We start from the raw sequence: 19,694 nt of genomic DNA, 5'->3' as shown, positions 1-19,694 counted from the left end.
CTCCTCCAAACTCCAAATGTTATTCAGTGTAGGATTTTAGTTAAATGATTTCCTTACAATGACAAAAACTAAAAATCTTTTAACATTGCAACAAGTGTACTTTATTATTTGTGTCTCATGGGAATGAATTGGGTCAATACACTCCCATACATAATTTCAGTGCAAAAAACAAACTGGAAACAGAATTATTAAAAAGAGAATCTCACTTCAAAGTTAATAAGAAAATACAGATAAATGCATCACTGATCATGCGATGGTATTCTGTGTTTTTATTTAGCTTGAATTGAAATCACTATATTAAGAAACAGACTCAAAACTGACATTTGGGTTTGCATGTTATAAAAAAAAACTTGTCTAGAAACTCCCCTGTGTTGTTCAGCCATGTGTTTCTAGCATTACATACATTTCATAGGAAACTCGCGGCCCTTTTTCTTTTCCGTGGTTTCTGGTGAATAGGAAAAACAAGATAACAGATTAAATCTGCACGTTCCAAGTAAGAAAGTGACTCGTGTCATGATTTTTCTGATTCCATCTCAAGCGGTCACACACTGGGTCAATGTTTAAAGTTGGGCATTTCCTCATTGTGAAATGACGAGAGCGGCGAGAAAGACGCATACTTCAGTCGTTTCCTGGTTACCAGAATAATCAGCTCTGCACTTGTTCCTCAAACGTGGGAATGACTGAACCCTATTACAAGTGTCTTGGACCGCTCGATGGGTTTTTCATTGTTTTGTGCAATCCGACACTCACACCTGCTCCGGCGCAAACTGTATAACCAGACAACAGTTACCTGCTCAGTGACAAAATGATGTATAAACAAAACAAAATCAAAAAAGCCACACAGCCAAACTTTTAGTTTGAAAACAAGATGAAGGCTATGTGCTGGTTTGATGATGTCGCTGGAACACTACAACAGTGGATTTGGTTGAACTGGAAAACCACCTTTTATAGTTCTAATATTACTGAAACTAATTGTCTCTCGTCAGCCAGCGCACCCTCACTGTCCCCGTGTCTCATCTTTTGGGTTGTTTCTGGGTCAAAATGTTGTCACGAACAATCTTTGAATCTCCCCAACATTCACTGTGTGAGGGATGTCGTCCAGGATCCCAGCGAAAACCTGAGTTGAGAGAAAGCGGAGATTAAACGTGAGGGAAAACGTTGTATTGTCTCATAGTAGCAATCTCTTTCTTCTTTACTTACATTTTCAATTATTACAGATATTTCTTCATTGCTGAGGCTTTCGATGGAGGACAATTTCAATTGTATTCCTAAAATTGCTTGCCCTCCTGGATCTGTATGAATATAAGAACAACATGATTATATATTTCATCTTGCAACAGTTAACATGTTTTTTTTTTTTTTAAAGTTCTGTTAAAGCAAATCAACAGCAAGTTGCCAATGCAACTCCGGTATAATATAATATTGATCCTTACGGGATTTAAAATTGTCATTTTAAATATTGTTTTGTTCATTTGACAGGAGCAATTTTGGTTGTATGTACTGACTGCATTGACTCTACACGCATAAAGTCCTTGTATCGAATGAGCTCTGTAAATATACAATAAGTAAGGCAAGTAAAAAAAATTTTTTTTTTTAATATAAGCAATTTACCAATTAAAAATGGCACTAATTATAAATGCTATGTTTGGTAATTTAAAGTACCAAAACTGCATTGTACCAACATTTCTAGGCAATGATATTAAGTCTTTTACAGTTGAGGATCCTGTTTGTTTTGTTTTTATATGATGCTACAAATCCTCTCTGCCAGTGTGAGCCAGCTTATGATGCAGTCGGTAACGAGTATGGTTTTATAGACACCTTTTTTTTTTTTTTTTTTTAAGTATACTACACTAATGTAAATGAAGAACAACATACCTGACCCTGTTGTTGTTTGACCACCACTCATTGGCGTTGAACCGGTGGGTGCTACCGTTATGTTGGTCGTGGGCGGTGATGTTGAATTTGTCGGAAGTATAGTCTGGTTCGTTGGAGGCACAGGAGGTGGTATAAAGTTGCACAAACTGGAGTTGCAGCAATTTGATTCCCCTCTGATGACAGCAACGCCTTCTACAGTCACCGAGCTGGGAGTAGCCTGACACATGTTTGACGATGTGCAACCAGCTATTTCAGAAGTGATCGAATTAATTGTCACTGTGGAAAGAAAGTATATTTCAAATAATTGTATTTCATTAGTTCAAATTCTTTGGGGGAAAAAGGAACTTGACTTAAAACTTTTGAAATCACAAAAGATTAGAAAATTTAAAATGGAGGACTCACGACTTTCCCGAAAGCACATGTCCTCCTCTGCTCGACACTGGACAATGGAACTGCACTGATTCATAGGAAAGCAAGTGGAACACTGCAGACCGACTGATAGAGACTGGTTGGACAATCTTGGAACTGTGGGGGGAGTGATTGGTTAAACCAAATAACTATTTGCGTATTCTAAACATGCATGCCATTCACCTGTACTCACCAGTTATATTCTCTGAATTGCAGTGATCTGTGCCACAACACCTCACAGATATAAGTGTATTATCATTCCCCGAGAATGTCCTGTGGCCTGAGGTTGGACATAGCTCCGTGGATACACACCCCTTTGTGAATAGCACGTTTTGTGAATCTCCTGATGTTGACACTACAGAGTCAAAAGACAGTTTATTGATATTTCGAGATGAATCACGTGCAAGTTGAGTGTGTTTTTTGACCAGATATAATACATATGGCAAAGACTACCTAAAATGGTTGCTGTGACACACATCACATTGACACCACATGTGACAGATTCCTCAATTGAACACTGCGCATCAGTGCAGGTCAGACAGTGAAGCGTTCCACCTGAAATGAGAAGAAAAGAATAAAGCTTGTTTCTCTTTTTCTTTTTGTCTTCCTTGTAAATCAGCCTTGGTTGATTTACCTGTAGAATTGGATGGACCGAGAGTTGTTGGAAATGTGAACGTGTGAGATGTAGATGTATTTCTTGTTGGATGCATTGTTCTGATTGCAGTTGTTAGACCTGCAGTACCAGGGCCTCTAGTTGTTGGACCAGCAGTTCCTGGGCCTCTAGTTGTTGGACCTGCAGTACGGTTGCCTCCAGTTGTTGGACCTGTAGTACCAGGGCCTCCAGTTGTTGGACCTGCAGTACTGGGGCCTCTAGTTGTTGGACCAGCAGTTCCTGGGCCGCCAGTTGTTGGACCTGCAGTACCAGGGCCTCCAGTTGTTGGACCTGCAGTACCAGGGCCTCCAGTTGTTGGACCTGCAGTACCAGGGCCTCCAGTTGTTGGACCAGCAGTTCCTGGGCCGCCAGTTGTTGGACCTGCAGTACCAGGGCCTCCAGTTGTTGGAACTGCGGTACCCGGGCCTCCAGTTGTTGGACCTGCAGTTCCTGGACCTCCAGTTATTTGAACTACGGTTGTCGGGCCTACAGTACCGGGACCTGCAGTTCCTGGACCTCCAGTTATTTGAACTACAGTTGTCGGACCTGCAGTATCGGGACCTCCAGTTGGTGGACCTGCAGTTCGTGGGCCTTCAGTTGTTTGAACTACGGTTGTCGGGCCTACAGTGCCGGGACCTCCAGTTGGTGGACCTCCAGTTGGTGGACCTCCAGTTATTTGAACTACAGTTGTCGGACCTGCAGTACCAGGACCTCCAGTTGTTTGAACTACAGTTGTTGGGCCTGCAGTTCCTGGACCTCCAATTGTTTGAACTACAGTTGTCGGACCTGCAGTACCGGGACCTCCAGTTGGTGGACCTGCAGTTCGTGGGCCTTCAGTTGTTTGAACTACAGTTGTTGGGCCTGCAGTTCCTGGACCTCCAATTGTTTGAACTGCAGTTGTTGGACCTGCAGTATTTGGGCCTCCAGTTGTTGGACCTGCAGTACCGGGTCCTCCAGTTGTTTGAACTACAGTTGTTGGGCCTGCAGTTCCTGGGCCTCCAATTGTTTGAACTGCAGTTGTTGGACCTGCAGTATTTGGGCCTCCAGTTGTTGGACCTGCAGTACCGGGTCCTCCAGTTGTTTGAACTACAGTTGTTGGGCCTGCAGTTCCTGGACCTCCAATTGTTTGAACTACAGTTGTCGGACCTGCAGTACCGGGACCTCCAGTTGGTGGACCTGCAGTTCGTGGGCCTTCAGTTGTTTGAACTACAGTTGTTGGGCCTGCAGTTCCTGGGCCTCCAATTGTTTGAACTGCAGTTGTTGGACCTGCAGTATTTGGGCCTTCAGTTGTTGGACCTGCAGTACCGGGTCCTCCAGTTGTTTGAACTACAGTTGTTGGACCTGCAATACTGGGACCTGCAGTTCCTGGGCCTCCGGTTACTTGAACTACAGTTGTCGGACCTGCAGTACCGGGACCTCCAGTTGTTGGACCTGCAGTTCCTGGGCCTCCAATTGTTTGAACTACAGTTGTTGGACCTGCAGTATTTGAGCCTCCAGTTGTTGGACCTGCAGTACCAGGGCCTCCAGTTGTTTGAATTACAGTTGTTGGACCTGCAGTATTTGGGCCTCCAGTTGTTGGACCTGCAGTACCAGGGCCTCCAGTTGTTTGAATTACAGTTGTTGAACCTGCAGTATTTGGGCCTCCAGTTGTTGGACCTGCAGTATTTGGGCCTCCAGTTGTTGGACCTGCAGTACCAGGGCCTCCAGTTGTTTGAATTACAGTTGTTGGACCTGCATTTATTGGACCGGTTGTGTCCCCCAATGATGCAGTTGTTGGACCTGAAGCCATTGCCGTGGATGATTGTCCTCTAGTTGTTACTGTGAAGAAACACAATTATTTACCAGGTATTGTGTTAATACTGTTGTTGTATTGTGTTGAAAACATTTTATGAACACTTTTTTTTTTCTTTTGTCAACTTTATTTTTCTTCAACAGAAGCAGCTATATGCAGCGTCTTCTATTAACTAGTATTTGAGTCACTTGCTTCTTTTAATGATTTCAATATTTGGTGGTCACTTTTCTGTTTTAAAAGAAAAATACTGGATTTACTAATGCATCGTTAAAATGTTGAATAAATTGTGGGACTTTTCAGTATTTGTACATCCCACTTAAGTTCTATTGAATTTAAGTTTTGCATAGTTCGTGATTATTTGTGTGGACAATTATCAAATAGTGCTGCTAAACAACTATTAGTTGTACTAAAAATTAGCAACAAGGATATTAAACTTTTATTTTATTTTAGATTTTATTTGTCTTTTTTAATTTACTTTGTCAAACAGTCAGACATCAAATTGAAATGATTCATGTTTATATATTTTATATTTGCACAGATTTTGGCAAAAGGCGTTATCAAAGTTCAGCAATAGTTTTTACAATAATAAGATTGCAAATTTTAATTACAGTATATAATGTTACCTGCTCAGGCAACGCTATCAACTCTTTTCTATCTATGAACAAATCACAAGAGCAAACAATGACGCTCATTAAAAGAAATAGATTTTTTTGTCTGTTTTTGTTTACCTTGTAATGAAGATATGACGAAACATCCAAGCATCCATGAAATGATTTTTCTTTCCATGATGAGAGGAACTTCTGTTCACTGTAAATCAGAACAGGCTGGTGCTTTGTCTGTTAATGAACACTGCTTTTAGTTTGTGTGTTTTGTTCCTGCGAGAGCAGGAGGAGTGACCAGGTGTGAGTCAAAGCATTCTCATGCAACCTGAAAAACCAGGTCGGCTGAAAAAAACAAATTGTGTATGTGCCAGCAAAACAAGAGAGACAAAGCAAAAAAAAAAAAAAAAAGGCAAAAAAAAGAAATGAAATGCACCACGATGGGATAATAGATGGACCATTTACCTCCTTGATATTCACTGGTTCATTTCGCCATTTGGAAGCTTTTAACTTGGCAGGTCATTGACAAAAAAAAACAACAACAATGAAACAATTATGTAATGAAATTGGATATTTGACCACCGTGGATAACTTAAAATGTCTTTTTCCAACATTTTCATTGTGACAAAACCCCAATTGTAGATTCTGATTGTACTTGAAACCAGAGAGAGAAAACAAAGGTTCAACATGTCAGTGAACCAGATTGCGCAGCGTCGGTACAGAAATCTGCCAAACATTACTGCACTTTTTACAACATGTCTGAATAAAGAAAAGTACATTCTGTATTGTAAGTAATGTAAAGTAATGCCTCAGTACCCTTTAGCGCGCAGCTGATCAGAACCTTGGATACTAATGCTTATTTCTGCAACATCTCTAGTTTATTGGGTTCTGTTTCCTTTTAACAAATAATCTATAGACCAAGTGTTGATACACACCGTGACTCTTATTTGAACTGAAACTGGTGCAAAAATGTCAAAATAACTTCAGCGTATGACTAGCATTGGTATTTATTTATTTCTTAAAAACTATCACAAACAGTACAATGATGCAGCCATGTAAGAAGGGAAACGTATTTGTATAGTAGTTGTACCTTTTATATACATATATTAATAAACAGGCGTGTGAAAAGTGGATACAAAAAATATTAATAGCTGATCCAAACCCAGACTATTTCGATTAGATATATCAAGATAACATGTTTTAATTGTTAACCAACTTACTTATTGGGCTGGGATTTCTTTGTAATATAAGCTGGATTTTTGTGTGCGTACAGGATACAGATATTAATTTCCACAATTTCTGTTCTTACTCATTTCACATACAGTACAAAGATAATACAATTACAAATACAATAATTGCTTCTTTTTTTTGTTAAATTAAAAGCAATATGTGTATTCTGAACAGTGAGGACATTTATTGAACTTAACAATAAAACCAAATATGCAGCTTTACTCCACAAACTGATACACAAAGTGGAAAAAGTTAATTTTGCTCTTGACGATGAACCCCACTGGGGTTTTATTGTTGTTGTTGTTGCCTCATACCTAATTTGAGCCGTTTGACTATCCATGAGATCTTTGTATTTCATTTGTTTTGACAAACAACAATGGTTTATTGTGTGTGTGAATATAATGTACTGTGCTGTAAAAGTGAAATCCATTTACCATTTACCTGCCCAGAGGTTTAGCAAGAATTTGAATGAGATAGTCAATCTATACAAAGGTTGTGTGTCATGAAGGATTTGATTGAATGGATAAGCAAACTTTATTTTTTTATGAAAGCACTGACTCCACCAATAATTTACCAAGGGATTTTCCCACAAAGAAAAAAATGTGCCAGCAGGAAACAGTGTGGGAGACTTTGGGCAATCATTAAGACAATACTATAACAAAGTTGGACTAAAGAATGTAACATTATACAGGAAATAATAGATAGTTAATGAGCAGGTAACAAGAGGAGTCTGTGAGCATCTACATTTAAAAGAAGTGTAAAAAATGCAATTGCTGTTATGGAAACCTGTGAGTGAAGATGACGCACATGATATGAACTTTTTCCCAGAACTGTTCACCAAACCAGTTTTGCCACATGATTTTGACCTCGAGTCACGTATTGTCCTTTGTTAGGAAATGCTAATTCCTCCACTTCCCTTATCACAGGTTCTGTCTGTCTGCTCAACCTCGCACTATAATGTGAAATCCACATAAACAGATCATGATGGATAGAGTGAAGGTCATGACAGGGTTCACTGCTATTGTGACAACAGAAAAAAAAACCTAGCATTTCTGATAAAATGCACAAAAATGGTGAATAGATATATTGGTGCTTGCTCACATATTTTCTTTCAGGTCAGCAGAATGCAGGATTTATCTATATATCTGTTTGTTTGTGTATTTATTTATCTGTGTGTTTGTGTGTGTTTGTTTATTGGTTTATTCATTTGTGTTCATTTATTTATGTATTTATTTGTTTTTGTGTTTATTTATTTGTGTGTGTTTATGTGTTTGTTTGCTTGTTTGTTTGTTTGTTTAGGTGTTTATTTGTTTGTTTTGTGTTTGTTTGTTTTAAAATTTATCCACTATTTCAAATAGTACATGACTCAGGGAAAAGTTGTGCTATGCAGCATTGTCAGCAGGTCTGACTCTCTCTCTCTCTCTCTCTCTCGCTCTCGCTCTCGCTCTCTCTCGCTCTCTCGACACTATCTACTGCAGGAGTCTTTAAAAGTATTTTAAGTGACTCCTGAACATTTTTTCATAATATCAAAAAGCTACACAAGGCACTCTTTTTTTGTTGTTGTTGTTTTTATTTTTGCCCCGAAAACATAGTTGACATTTGATAACTTTATCCAGAAGAAAAGTGTGGTTCAGCTGGCCTGCTGTATATGGTTATAACACTAGGGGGCAGCAGTTGGACTCTGCAGCTTTTGATCTGCCCCTGTCCACAGAGAAAGAAGAGACTGCGTGGCACATTGTGCGCATGCGCGCTGATATCTAGTAGTTTGACGCAGAATTGAGCTCTTTTTTTTATTTCTTTCATCTGCGGATGCATTTTACTCAGTTGAAACATAAAGGTGGGGTTTTTTGTCGTCGGACACTGGAGCGTTTGCGTTTCGTGAAGCGCAGACTTTTCAGGTTTTATTGCTAAGATAACTCTGCAAAATCATCATCAAACGCTGACGCGTTAGCTTGTTAGCTTTTCCCAGCTAGCGATAAATGTGCTGCGACGTATTTTTTTCTTTTGTAAATGTGCGCTAAGTGGGACTTTTCTCATTCAAATGAGCAAGTCTTTATTGGTTTCTGGAGATATTTGAGCCTGTCGCGGTGTCCGAGCCACAGGAGGTTGTTTTTTCTCGTTAGAATAATGTGAATGCAGCATGGACAGAGACTTGTTGAGGCAGTCTTTGACTTTTCATGGACAGTCACTGTTCAACAAACTGAAATGTGAACAAACCGAGAACCCAGACTTCCAGGCGGTGGTGACTGACCTGTGCAAAGCCACCTATGAAAGGTATGCGACCACCCTTATCACATGTACCACCAAGGGCCGAAGTACCCAGACGAATTGTTTATAAATCTTCACCTGGACATTTCACTGGTGTTTCACTCACGTTTTTGTCGTTTTCTGGAGATTCTTTTGTAGCTTAGGAATAATTCTCATCATTTCGTGCCCCGTTAATGATTGCTAAAACAACTTTTTGTAATAGTTTCCTCCTTTACTAGTTTTGCACGCATTCATTTCTAATTTCTCATATTTTATGTCTTCATTTTTTGTAATGTATAATATTTGGGATCAATTTGACCCAAATTCAGTTTTCTTTAGTGATTTGTGTTTTCTCTTGTTTCTCCTTGGGTTTCTTTATCGTTTCTAGTTTGGTATTTCCAAAATAAATAGTGTGCAAGATTTCACATAGTGATATGCTTTTATGCTTTTTTCCCCGTCATAGTGAGAAGTTCCTCTCTTTGAGTCTGTGCTTTAGGGGCTTTGTGTGACATGTGATCTATACTATATGTACTTGCAGGTTTTTTTCCCAGGTACCTTGTTGTCAAACCACAGTCCAAAAACATAAATTTGAGGGTTTATTGGTGACTCTAAATTGCTTCTAAGAGTGGGTGTGTGAGCCAGCAGGTGCTGGGATTGACCCGTTACCAGTTCAGGGTGATCACGACCTTAACCCAATGGTCAGCTGCTGGAACAATAATTTTGATAAAGTGGAATAGAAAATGGATGGGAATGCATAATGCTTTCATAGAAGTGCCTGGTTGTATGTTTCAGTTATAGACATTGTGTGAGCGGTTTTCTGTATTTCAGGCTTTTTAAACCAATTAGTTCAATAGTTGGTAGTTCTCTCCCTGTTTTGACTGATACTTGATGTGTCGTTGTGGAATTAACATAATTGTCTTTCACTTTTCACCCCTTTGCTAATTTGATGAATCCAGCCATTGTTTGTGATTAAAGTGGTTGCAGTGGAAAATATAAATGATGCTGGCAGTCAGGAATTTATTATGAAGTTTCAAATGTTGTGAAATACTAAACGTTTGTTTTTCCGTGCAAAAAGGGCCGAAAGGCAGGCCAACCCGCTTGTGGAGCAGTTCGTTGCCAGGAAGGCAGACATCCTGTTCTGTCCAGAATGGAAGACGGCCACTGCTCAGGGAGAGTACCACGAGGCGGAGGAAGAGGCTGCAGGTGTCTCTCAGTTCAACTACATATTGCTCACGCCATCTCAAGTCGTATCAATTCAAGTCTGAACTGCCATTTGTTTGATTTCTCACATTTGTATCAAAATCTATTCATACTAGAAGACAAAAGGAGCAACAAATATGTCTGAACGCCACCTCGTCGATACGATAGAATTTGTTAGTTGAGTCGAGCTCGATTCAATCTAAAACACTTCAAACAAAAGTGCATCTTTCAAACCACTTTACTCTGATCCTCAGCATTCACTTCTTTAGCCTTTCATTGGAATTCACTGTAAAACCAGCAACCCGAGTGATATGTCGAGATATTTCGATAATTTAAAGTGAGTGTGAAACATTTTCTGTTATTTACAACACAAAGCAATTCATTGGCCAAATTTAAGAAGTCTCCAAATATCCACTTCTCAAAAGATTTCAGTTAAAAATTGGCCACATGCTGTTGGACATTACTTTCCTATTTATAATGTATTATTTACAAAGAAGTGTTTTTAGTTTATCCTAATAATTTCAAGGTAAATGCATCAATTAAGTGGAGTTTGAATGTTGTCCCTGTGGATGCATGGAGTTTCTCCAAGTACTTCAGTTTGAGCTCACTGCAACTACAACGTAACTGAGAAAAGTTTGAAATAGAACAAAGTATTATTCAAATGTGTTACTAATTCTGTCAAATATCTCACATGTGTGACTGTTTTTGGCTTCGATCTGTCAACCAGAATGCAAACATAGTTCACTTCAGGAGATATTTAGTCCCACAGCTGCTAAACATGTTTGTAAAATAATCACAAACATCAAAGATCTCAAGAGCCAATAATAATAGAAAGTCGCTGATGTTTCAATGTTGCTCTTGTACCGAGTGTTTGTACATTTTTCTGACGAGACTTTGGCCTTTCCAGAGCCGTTTGCCGTCATGCCACCGCTGGAGTTGTTCATGGAGGTGTCGTACAAGGAGCGGAGAGCCATGATATACAGGGACTTGGAGAAAGGAGACATCGTCATCGGGAAGATCAACAACATCAGGGGATACGGCTTCTTCCTGACGCTGCTCTGCATGGCGGGAGGTCTGAAGAGAGACATCGAGGATCTGGAGTTGTCGGTAGGTTCACAAAGTGTCGCTCACGCTGCCGTCGTCACACAGCTTAACGTGTCCCATGTCGGAGTTGATGTTGTCCTCGTGTCGTTTCTGCCCGCAGGCCCTGTGTCACATCAAAGAAATCCCCTCCTCCGGCAGCCATGACGACCCGCTGTCCTACTACCAGATCGGCGACCTCATCAGAGGTTTGAGTTTTAAATGACCCTCGGTTTCAGCTCTCGTCCAGGGACATCAACCTCGCTTTAGTTCATGGTCCATGTGAAATCTCAGTTTCATCTCGGTGGCTCTGGAACTGTTCAAATGAAACCTGATAACATGAATAATAATGCCGATATTTCGCTTTGTGTATAATGGGGAAAATAGATTTATTTTAACTTGTGCTCTGCAGCTGGAGTGAAAGACATCGACCGCTACCAGGAGAAAATCACCGTGTCTCTCCAGCAGAACTCTCTTTCACTCAGCCTGGGTCACATCAAGCTGGGTGTCATCACCCGTGAGGAGCTCCCGGTACACTACAGGTAACCACACCGTCACTTTTAGGCTTCTATCAGATATGGCGGAACTTCCTGTTATTACCAAAACAGTCGCTGCATAAACTTATCTGATTCAAAATAAAACTGATCTCCAGCTCGTGCATTCGTTTCAACTTCAAGTATTTTCAATCCCATCTTTTTACGCAAGTCGAAGCCTCCGTGCCGCAAGCGACTCCACTCAGACGTATGAATATATACTGGGAGGTTGCCATGGTTACCACAACCCCTCTGTAGTGGATTACCTGCTGGATAAGGTGGGGGTCAAGGACACCCATCCGCCATCGATGATGCGAGGTTTACAGAGGTAAATGTTTTGTTGTGACTGGACCCAGATTGAATCATCTCGTCTGGATTGTAACGTAAACTCTGATGCTGAAACATCCGTTAAAAACAACTTATTCAATTAATCATCACACCAAAGCTTCAGTAAGTCGGCGAGCCAAAGATTTTATACTATATTAGATAATATGAGAGAAAGTGGAAGGTCAGAAGACACATGAGACAGTGGTTACAGTTGGGTTTCAGTTGTGAATGAAGGTGGACGAACTTTCTGACCTCATTTTAAGCCTTTTTTCGAAAATATATATTTACATTCTGTTCATTTACCAGTTTATTTACTTGTGGTTGCTCCGTTGCTTTGCTTTGTGGTTATTTGAGCTTATGAGTAGGTGGTTGGTTTAAAAAAATAAAACACGGGATCCAAACGGATCGACTGGAGCGGGGTAGGGTTTAATAAGCCTTCCTACTCCATCTCGAGCCTCTTGTTTTCTTTTTTGTAGTATTGATTGTTTTGTTATATATTGTGTTAGAAATTAAATAAAACGGTTATTATATCACTTATAATTGGTCTGTAATTATACTATTTATTATATTTCAAAATTAAGGTACTTGCATGTTTTATATAAGAGCATAGGTTATTGATTTACAGTTGGTTCATTTTAATGAATTAGAATTATCATGTATAGTAGAAATGCTCAGTTATACTTTGGTATCCTGTTGGTGAAGGTGAATTGTTTTTCAACCTGGAAGACAAGGAGGAAGAGAGTTTTGTTTGTTCAACTGACCTTTTGCATCTTTAACCTTACTTTCCTTCACGTGTTGTGTTTGTCTTGTCGTCATTTTAAATGAATTCTTATTTTTGCTTCACAGTAAACTTTTCCAGGAAGAGGACTTTGCCTCTGCGATCAGGAAGAAGCAGTCTGCCTCCTGGGCACTGAAGTGGTAATTAAACAAAGTAGATTTAATTAGTAGTGCTGAAGAAACATTTGCCACTGTGGGTTGTTCGTTTTTCTTTGTTTGTTCTGATTGGATATTAATATTCCTGCTATTTGCTTGGTTCATTTCGTTATGTTTTCATGTCAGTGTACGAGCTGGTGTGGACCACTTCAAACACGGTCGTCACGTGGAAGCCATGGTGGAATACAGCAAAGCCTTGGAAATCGACACTAACAATGTAGAAGCGCTAGTGGCTCGTGGAGCATTGTGAGTTTTATTTACATTTTCAGAATGAAATTCCCCTCAAGAAGTTACAGTATACTCACACATGTTCTTTTCTGTGATATTTATCAATGTTACTTAGGTCTGATAACCTTTATGTTAGAAGTTAATACATTGTACTCTTAAATTTAATTCTAAAAGCCAAATACATGATGTTGTGTAGATTAAGGTTTCAATCTTTTGGGAGAAACAAAAGCTTTTTATTGTAGGTTTTTATGACACTATTCCATAAGAGACTCGTCAAAAGCATAGCTGCATTATGAATGTGAACGGAGTTAAATTTATCTCAGATAAAAGCTAATCATCGGGAGAATAAAGCAAACACACGCTGCCAATGTCTTAAAAGTGTGAATCACTGGTGTGATGAAAGGAGTAGAAAGAACTAGTTTATAATCTATAAGCAGAACAGCTTTCAGTGGTCGTACCATAAAAAACAGACGGCTTGACAGCAGTCCTGATATAAAAATGAAATTAATTCACGAGCCCAATTCCCTTCCTTTATACCATCGTTGTTTATTTCTAGGTATGCTAACAAAGGCAGCATCATGAAGGCTATAACCGACTTCGAACTGGCGCTGGAGAACTGTCCCGACCACCGTAATGCTAAGAAGTACCTCTGCCAGACACTGGTGGAGCGAGGAAAACAGTAAGCACTGAATATTGCATGGAGTCTTGTTTTGTGTTGGTTTTGGCCTCTGGGATATTGTGAAGAAAGTTTAGAAGTTAATTGGCAGTAACGTTATGACCAGTTGATTCATTCTATGCATTGCCTTTTATCCATCAAGTGATGTGAAAATAGAGCCGGTGTCATTCAGAACTGTCGATACTGTAAACAGCGTGTTCTAGAAGTGATAGAGTTTGGGTTAGGTAAGAAAGTTGACGACCTCTGCACTCTATGTGCTGCTGCACCTGCTGGTCTTTCGTGGCCTTCCATCCATTGGCTTCCATTAGAGTTTCTGCTGATTATGAGGAAATTTCATGGCTGGACTTATTGCATCGGTGACGTCCGATCACTGCTGGAATTCACTGAGCTGCTACGAGCAACACCTTCTTTCACTAATGTTCGTAAATAGTCTGCACGGCGAGCTGCTTGATTTTCTACACCTGTGGAAGGAATTAGAACACCTGAATTCAATGGTTTGAAGAACAAATACTCTTGGCGATATGGTTTATCGTTTCCATGTTTATGTCACCATTCGTTCATTTTTCATCACGTCGGTCTGTTAACAGAGCATCAATTTCTCCTGATTTTCTTTTAAAATTGAATCGCAAAACTGCTGTTGATGTGAATGTTAAAAATAAAATGTGTATGTTCGCAGGTTAGAAGAACAAAAGAAACTTGTGACAGCGGAGGGGTTGTACCGGAGAGCTCTATCTTTAGACGAGTCGAACTCTGAGGCCCAGGACGCCCTCACTGAGATCACAGACACTATCCAGGTGAGCGGGACGCACACACACCATATAGAAAAAGAGAAAAATGCACTGTGTATTTTTAGAAGAGCTCAGGCTTAAAGTGACTCAGGTTCACAGCATTCCATTTTTTTTAACTGCATCTCTCAATAAATCAATTATAATTTAGATCTGGTTGAAATGTGATTTTTTTTTTTTCCTCCTCCAACCACCAATGAAACAATTGGTTTCTGGATGTTCTGCTGTAAACTCCAGGACTCTTTATACATAAAGAGCAGACGTCCTTCCTTCAGTGAATCTGCACTGCGGTCCTCACTTTGTGGTTTGTAATACTGATGAGGTGTTTTGGTGTATCTGTGTGTGTCTGCGCCCCTGGGACTCTCGCCCTCTGACCCTCTGACTGTCGCGGCCTTGTCACCTGCCTTGTGGGCCGGCGTGCCAAAATCACATTTGACCTCCACGTCGACACTGAACGACTCTCCGTCCTCTCCCCCGCCCTGGACACCGGTGTCCGTGGTCCCGATAACGGTAACGTCTCCGTCTCAATGGGTAACAAACGCTGTTTGACTTCTCCTCACATCTTTGCTTCCATACTCTGCCTTGCACTGCATCCCGCTCTTGTTTTGAATGGCGACTGTCCGTCCGGTCGCTCTCCCTCATCCTGCCATCTGCTCGCCGTGATGCTCTCCCATCGCCTTCACAAACGCTTTCACTTTTCCTCACTTTGATCACTTGAACTCGACTGGCTAATTAATTGGATGTGACCGTCGGGTTTTTTTTTTGTTTTGTTTTGTTTTGTTCTTCCGGGGTTCCGTGTTGCATGTTTTCGGAACATTTTGTGGGCATTTGCTTGCAAACGTTCATTATGCCTTGCTCCACTGCCTCACCCTGCGACTGTAAAGAAATCCATTCGCCTGCGAGAAGAAGCGCTGGCGAAGGAGGAGGTGAAAGCTACGAGCAGTCAGACCAGTGCTGACAAATTACGTAAGATCCTAAAAGAGGAGAAGAAGTAAGTAGACTTAAAAAAAATAAAAAATAAAAAATGTAAGGCGGTGAAATAAGCTGCTGGTAAAGTGTTTGCAATTTGGGGGGGGGAAAAACAAAAAACTGGAGATGTTTCTTTCTTTAGGATGAAGAAAAAACGCAAACGGTCAGCCTCCTCCTCTTCGTCAAACTCCGCCTCCTCCAGGTTGTCCTCCTCCTCGTCTTCGTCCTCTCGCAGGAGGTCGAGGAAGAAAAAAAAGAAGCGTCGGCGGTCTGAGCGTGGAAGCAAGCGCCATCGTAGGGTCTCCTCGAGGGAGAGCAGGAGGAGCTCGGAGAGTAAGAGTGAGCGAGGCAGGAAGGAGAGAGAGGAGGAGGGGGAGGGGGGGGAGGAGGAGGAGGAGGAGTTGGAGTGGTTTCCCGAACCGCCCAACACCTCCGCCACTTTCCTTAACCAGCGGGGAGGCCTGGCCCTCGAGGTGAGGGACGAGGACGAGAGGGACACGGACGACAAGAGGATCTGTCAGCTGTACTCGCTGTCGGCAGCGTCAGAGGAGGAGTCGGACTCCTCGCCGAGGGAAGGAAGGAAAAGGGAGAGGAAGGAGAGCAGGGGGAGGAAGGACGGCGCCGCCAGGAGCCCGGAGAGGAGGGGCGGGAGCCTAGAGCGGCGAGACGGCGACCCCAAGAGGAGAAGCAGCTTGGACGAGAATCAAACGCAGAGATCGTTGAGTTCGTCGGCCAAGGTGGAGTCCTCCCACAAGACCAGCCTTTCAGGTTCTGCCTCCAGACGTCCGGAGAACCGGATGAGGCTCGACTCGCGAGGCTCCTTAGACGATGGTAGGTATGAGAGCAGGGGGAGGGAGGACGGCGGCGGCGTCCGTCCGGCCGAGGACAAGGCGAGCGCAGGGAGGGCAGAGGAGGGCCGGCGCGCGTCGCTCGGTAAAACAAACGACAGTGCCGGAAATCACAACGAGCAGGGGGCGGGGCCTAAAAAAGACCTGCCGGCTAACCTGCTGAGCATTTTTAACCAGATCGCCCAATTTGAGAAGGAAAAAGGGGTGAAGCCAAAAAAATAACTCCCTTTTACCCCACGGTTGTCCTCTCCAGCATCTGTACTGTGCGTCACAATGATTCTCCTTAGTTAATGGCCTCGTTGGTAGTTAGTCGTTTCTCGTTTTGCCGAGTCGACCTCAGAGTTTCAGTCTTATTCTCTCCTGGAGATTTGATTTTCACGAGCAGCTGCGGTGTTTACTGGGTTCCAGATTGCAGGAATTCAATGGGTCAGCATCTGAATGCTTTCAAACTATCGTTTTCCAAATGTCAACAATAATTTAACTCGGAGCACAACACGTTTTATTATTGGACTTTTTTTATTTTATTTTTTGCTGTAATATACATAGAGGGCATTTGTCGGAATGCTGGACTCCCAATTTCGAGCCAATGAGCAACGAGTCTATAAGTTAGTGTAAAACTTTACCTTCTTTTTGAAGCGACCGGCTTTAATATCTTTCGTAGTTGGGAATTAAAGTGTCTTATGTTTACTACCGTGTGCCATGTTGAAAGTTCCTATGGCTTGTTAAACCTCCGGCAACCTGACTGTTGTGCTACGGTGCTTTATTTTATTTTTTTACTTTTTTTTTTTTTTGGTTACTGGCTTTACACAGTACAGATGTTCTAGCTTCTTTTCAACACGTTGTCGTCCTGTAGTAAAACGAACTCAAACGAATCAATAAAGAAAAAGTAACTGTCTTCTCTTGTTTGTATGGGTGTCTTACTCATAGAGCACACATAAAATACACTAAAGTTTCTCCTCTAACTTGGTTTTATATGGACTGAATAAGGTGTTTGTTACTATTTTATCCTAAATACACAACAACAAAGGATAATGGTTAACAAGGACGTCTGAATGTTCATGTATTGGCATGTATTTCTAATATTGAGAAAAACTGCCAACAAAAAAGTGGTGATGTTCTGTGGACATGCAGACAAGGTGTATAAACGTACACTAATAATGAAGTGCTGTATGTCACAGTAAAGGTTCTTTGCTCACAGCAAGGAGATCATTGGTTTGAATCCAGGCCTTTCTCTGCGGATTGGATTGTGTTGAAGGTATTCTGACAAGTTTTAAAGCAGAAGTTGATTCAAAAGCAGCACTAATAAAAGTTTAGTGCAGCTTTTGAGTCATGTGTACCAGCATCATCAATTTAGTACCGTTAAGTTGGAAAAGCTAGAAGAAATGCTCCACGTTACAACAAAAAAAGAAAATTTTCGCCAATATGAGGTTAAGGAAAAGTGCAGTGAGGCTGCGGTTTATAAGCACTCAAGAACTACCTTGACAATGGCTTTTATTTTTTATTTTTTTTGTTATTTCTTTTTCTTAAGTTTTCAATGAGTCATTCAATCAATCGAATGTTGAACTTTAACATGCGGATAATTGGAGCTGAGGTCACGAATCAGGTCTCATCCCCAAATTAAAGCCAAAGTGGCCTTGTGGCTTATTGGGGCCGTAAGCCACTTGGTGTCACACATTTGATTTAATAACTGGACACACACACACACACACACACGAGCGGCGGTGCGACCATCCGTGCGTCCCTGTGCCAAAGTAGCTTACTTCAGGCTTAGCTGCGAACCTCCTCTCTCCTCCTCCATCATTACGGGTCCCATCATCAGCAGAGAGGTCTATCTTGTTAGGGCAGATTAGGCATTAATATACAGGCAGGGGAGAGGCCTCGTCATCTAACGCCGTACACACAGATTGCTGATCCCGTCCTTCCTGTCTCTGGTGCCTGACATCTTAATCTGTGTGAATACTGGCTGCAGGAGATCTCACTAAGTGTGCACTCTGTGGGATATTAGTCCCATAAACAGTCACTGGAGGAGGGTTTTTTTTTGGGGGGGGGGGGGGGGGGGGTCTGGACAAGACGCACCACTGAGCACATGGATTACTCCTTCCCCTAAAATACTCTGATGAATGGGCTGCAGGCTGATTTGTCTCTTGCTCTTTCAATTGTCATACATTTGGAAAGGCGAGAAAAATAGAACAATAGAAACACATTCTTTTTTTATTAAGTTAGCACTTTTGAGTATTTTATTTACAGACGGACCTGCTTCCAACTATTAAGATGCAAATGTCAAAGTAAAAAAACAACTTTTTAATTCTTTTTGGGCAAAAATCATCTCCTTTCTGCTGTTTATTTACATGAACTAAAAATAAATAGTTAGCGTCACCTCATTTTGCTCACTTTAGGTCACAAGTCACAATCCCCTAAGTTTCAGAGTTTTTCCCTAACTAATAAAAACAATTAGTGAAAACTATGATTCAAGTTGAGCGGTGCAGTTTAGAAGTTACAGAAAAATGTACTTTTGGTTCAAATCCCACTGAAGCACCTGGAGCAAGACACCGGACCCGCAGCAGTCCACTGCTGCTGATATATGTAGGTTTACCTAACTTTGAATAAAATGGATAGAAGGCATTGAGGAATAATGTTTCCAGGGTGAGAATGAAAGTAAATTAAAAAAATAGTGGGATTCAAGAACTTTTTTTTAACCAACTCCCTTCTGCAGAAGATAGAATTGAATAGAAACACTTCAATAACCCCTGAGTGAAGTTTTTGCGGAGAAACCCCACACACATAAAACTCCCACAGACTTTATAGCTTTGAAGTGAAAATATCAATATGACAGGATAAAGTTCGATAAGTCATATTGGATATTAATATATACGGGGTTAAGGAGATGACGCGCCTCCGGAGGACTAGCAGCAGGCTACTAAATGTCCTTTTATTATTCTATCAACCTTGCCCCATAAAGCAACAGCATGCTGAACTTTTCATCCACACTGAGAACAAGTATCAGAAATCCATGCTTGCGGCCGCCGGAGCTGCATTTCCGCGGCTGCCCACTGGAGGGCAGTAGAACACTGTGTCTTTTGCCCCCCCACTGTGGTAGAAATGAGTGCAGGGGAGTCCAGGGTGTCCATCCGTCCTGCAGATGGTGCCTGCCTTTGTTTGAGTTTGGAATTGCATATAATGGTTTAAAAAAAAAAAAAGCTGTCAAGATCAATTTGTAATACTTAAATAATTTTCAAAAGCGCGTGAAGGCAACAAATCTGTTTAAATGGTTCTGTTTATACAACACTGTTCCTGATGTGATGCCCAGGTTTG

At 41.2% G+C, this 19,694-nt stretch overlaps 1 protein-coding gene and 1 long non-coding RNA gene across 4 annotated transcripts; one reads left to right on the top strand and one right to left on the bottom strand.

Annotated features, from left to right (window-relative positions):
• Positions 1 to 236: 236 nt before the first annotated feature.
• Positions 237 to 1,982, bottom strand: LOC308137741. The gene is made up of 3 exons (XR_013936859.1): positions 1,876 to 1,982; positions 1,201 to 1,292; positions 237 to 1,117 (listed from the first exon to the last, which is right to left on the bottom strand). It is a non-coding gene; the product is annotated as an uncharacterized lncRNA (long non-coding RNA).
• Positions 1,983 to 8,331: 6,349 nt separating this feature from the next.
• Positions 8,332 to 17,277, top strand: ttc14 (tetratricopeptide repeat domain 14). Of its 3 annotated transcripts, none has more exons than XM_080505958.1 (13): positions 8,332 to 8,830; positions 9,879 to 10,006; positions 10,911 to 11,110; positions 11,208 to 11,292; positions 11,496 to 11,625; positions 11,789 to 11,944; positions 12,790 to 12,861; positions 13,003 to 13,122; positions 13,661 to 13,783; positions 14,457 to 14,574; positions 15,450 to 15,556; positions 15,677 to 15,867; positions 15,987 to 16,493. In XM_080505958.1, exons 1-13 carry the CDS (start codon positions 8,697 to 8,699, stop codon positions 16,367 to 16,369), a joined length of 1,947 nt encoding a protein of 648 aa, XP_080362084.1. In that variant the 5' UTR covers positions 8,332 to 8,696; the 3' UTR covers positions 16,370 to 16,493. The 3 variants fall into 3 exon arrangements, with proteins under 3 accessions (XP_080362084.1, XP_080362083.1, XP_080362082.1); XM_080505957.1 differs by having other exon boundaries at positions 15,677 to 15,873; XM_080505956.1 differs by having other exon boundaries at positions 15,677 to 17,277.
• Positions 17,278 to 19,694: the final 2,417 nt, after the last annotated feature.

This window comes from Blennius ocellaris, assembly GCF_963422515.1.
Source record: "Blennius ocellaris genome assembly, chromosome: 12".
NCBI lineage: Eukaryota > Metazoa > Chordata > Actinopteri > Blenniiformes > Blenniidae > Blennius > Blennius ocellaris.
The sequence above is the reverse complement of the archived record's forward strand: the minus strand, read 5'-3'. Positions and strand labels throughout refer to the sequence as shown.

Bases quoted from the DNA above. Each gene is read 5' to 3' on its own strand.
- ttc14 (XM_080505956.1), top strand. From the start codon at position 8,697: ATGGACAGAGACTTGTTGAGGCAGTCTTTGACTTTTCATGGACAGTCA. The intron at 8,831-9,878 runs GTATGCGACCAC...CCGTGCAAAAAG, and splicing joins TGCAAAGCCACCTATGAAAG to GGCCGAAAGGCAGGCCAACC. The intron at 11,945-12,789 runs GTAAATGTTTTG...TTTGCTTCACAG, and splicing joins ATGATGCGAGGTTTACAGAG to TAAACTTTTCCAGGAAGAGG.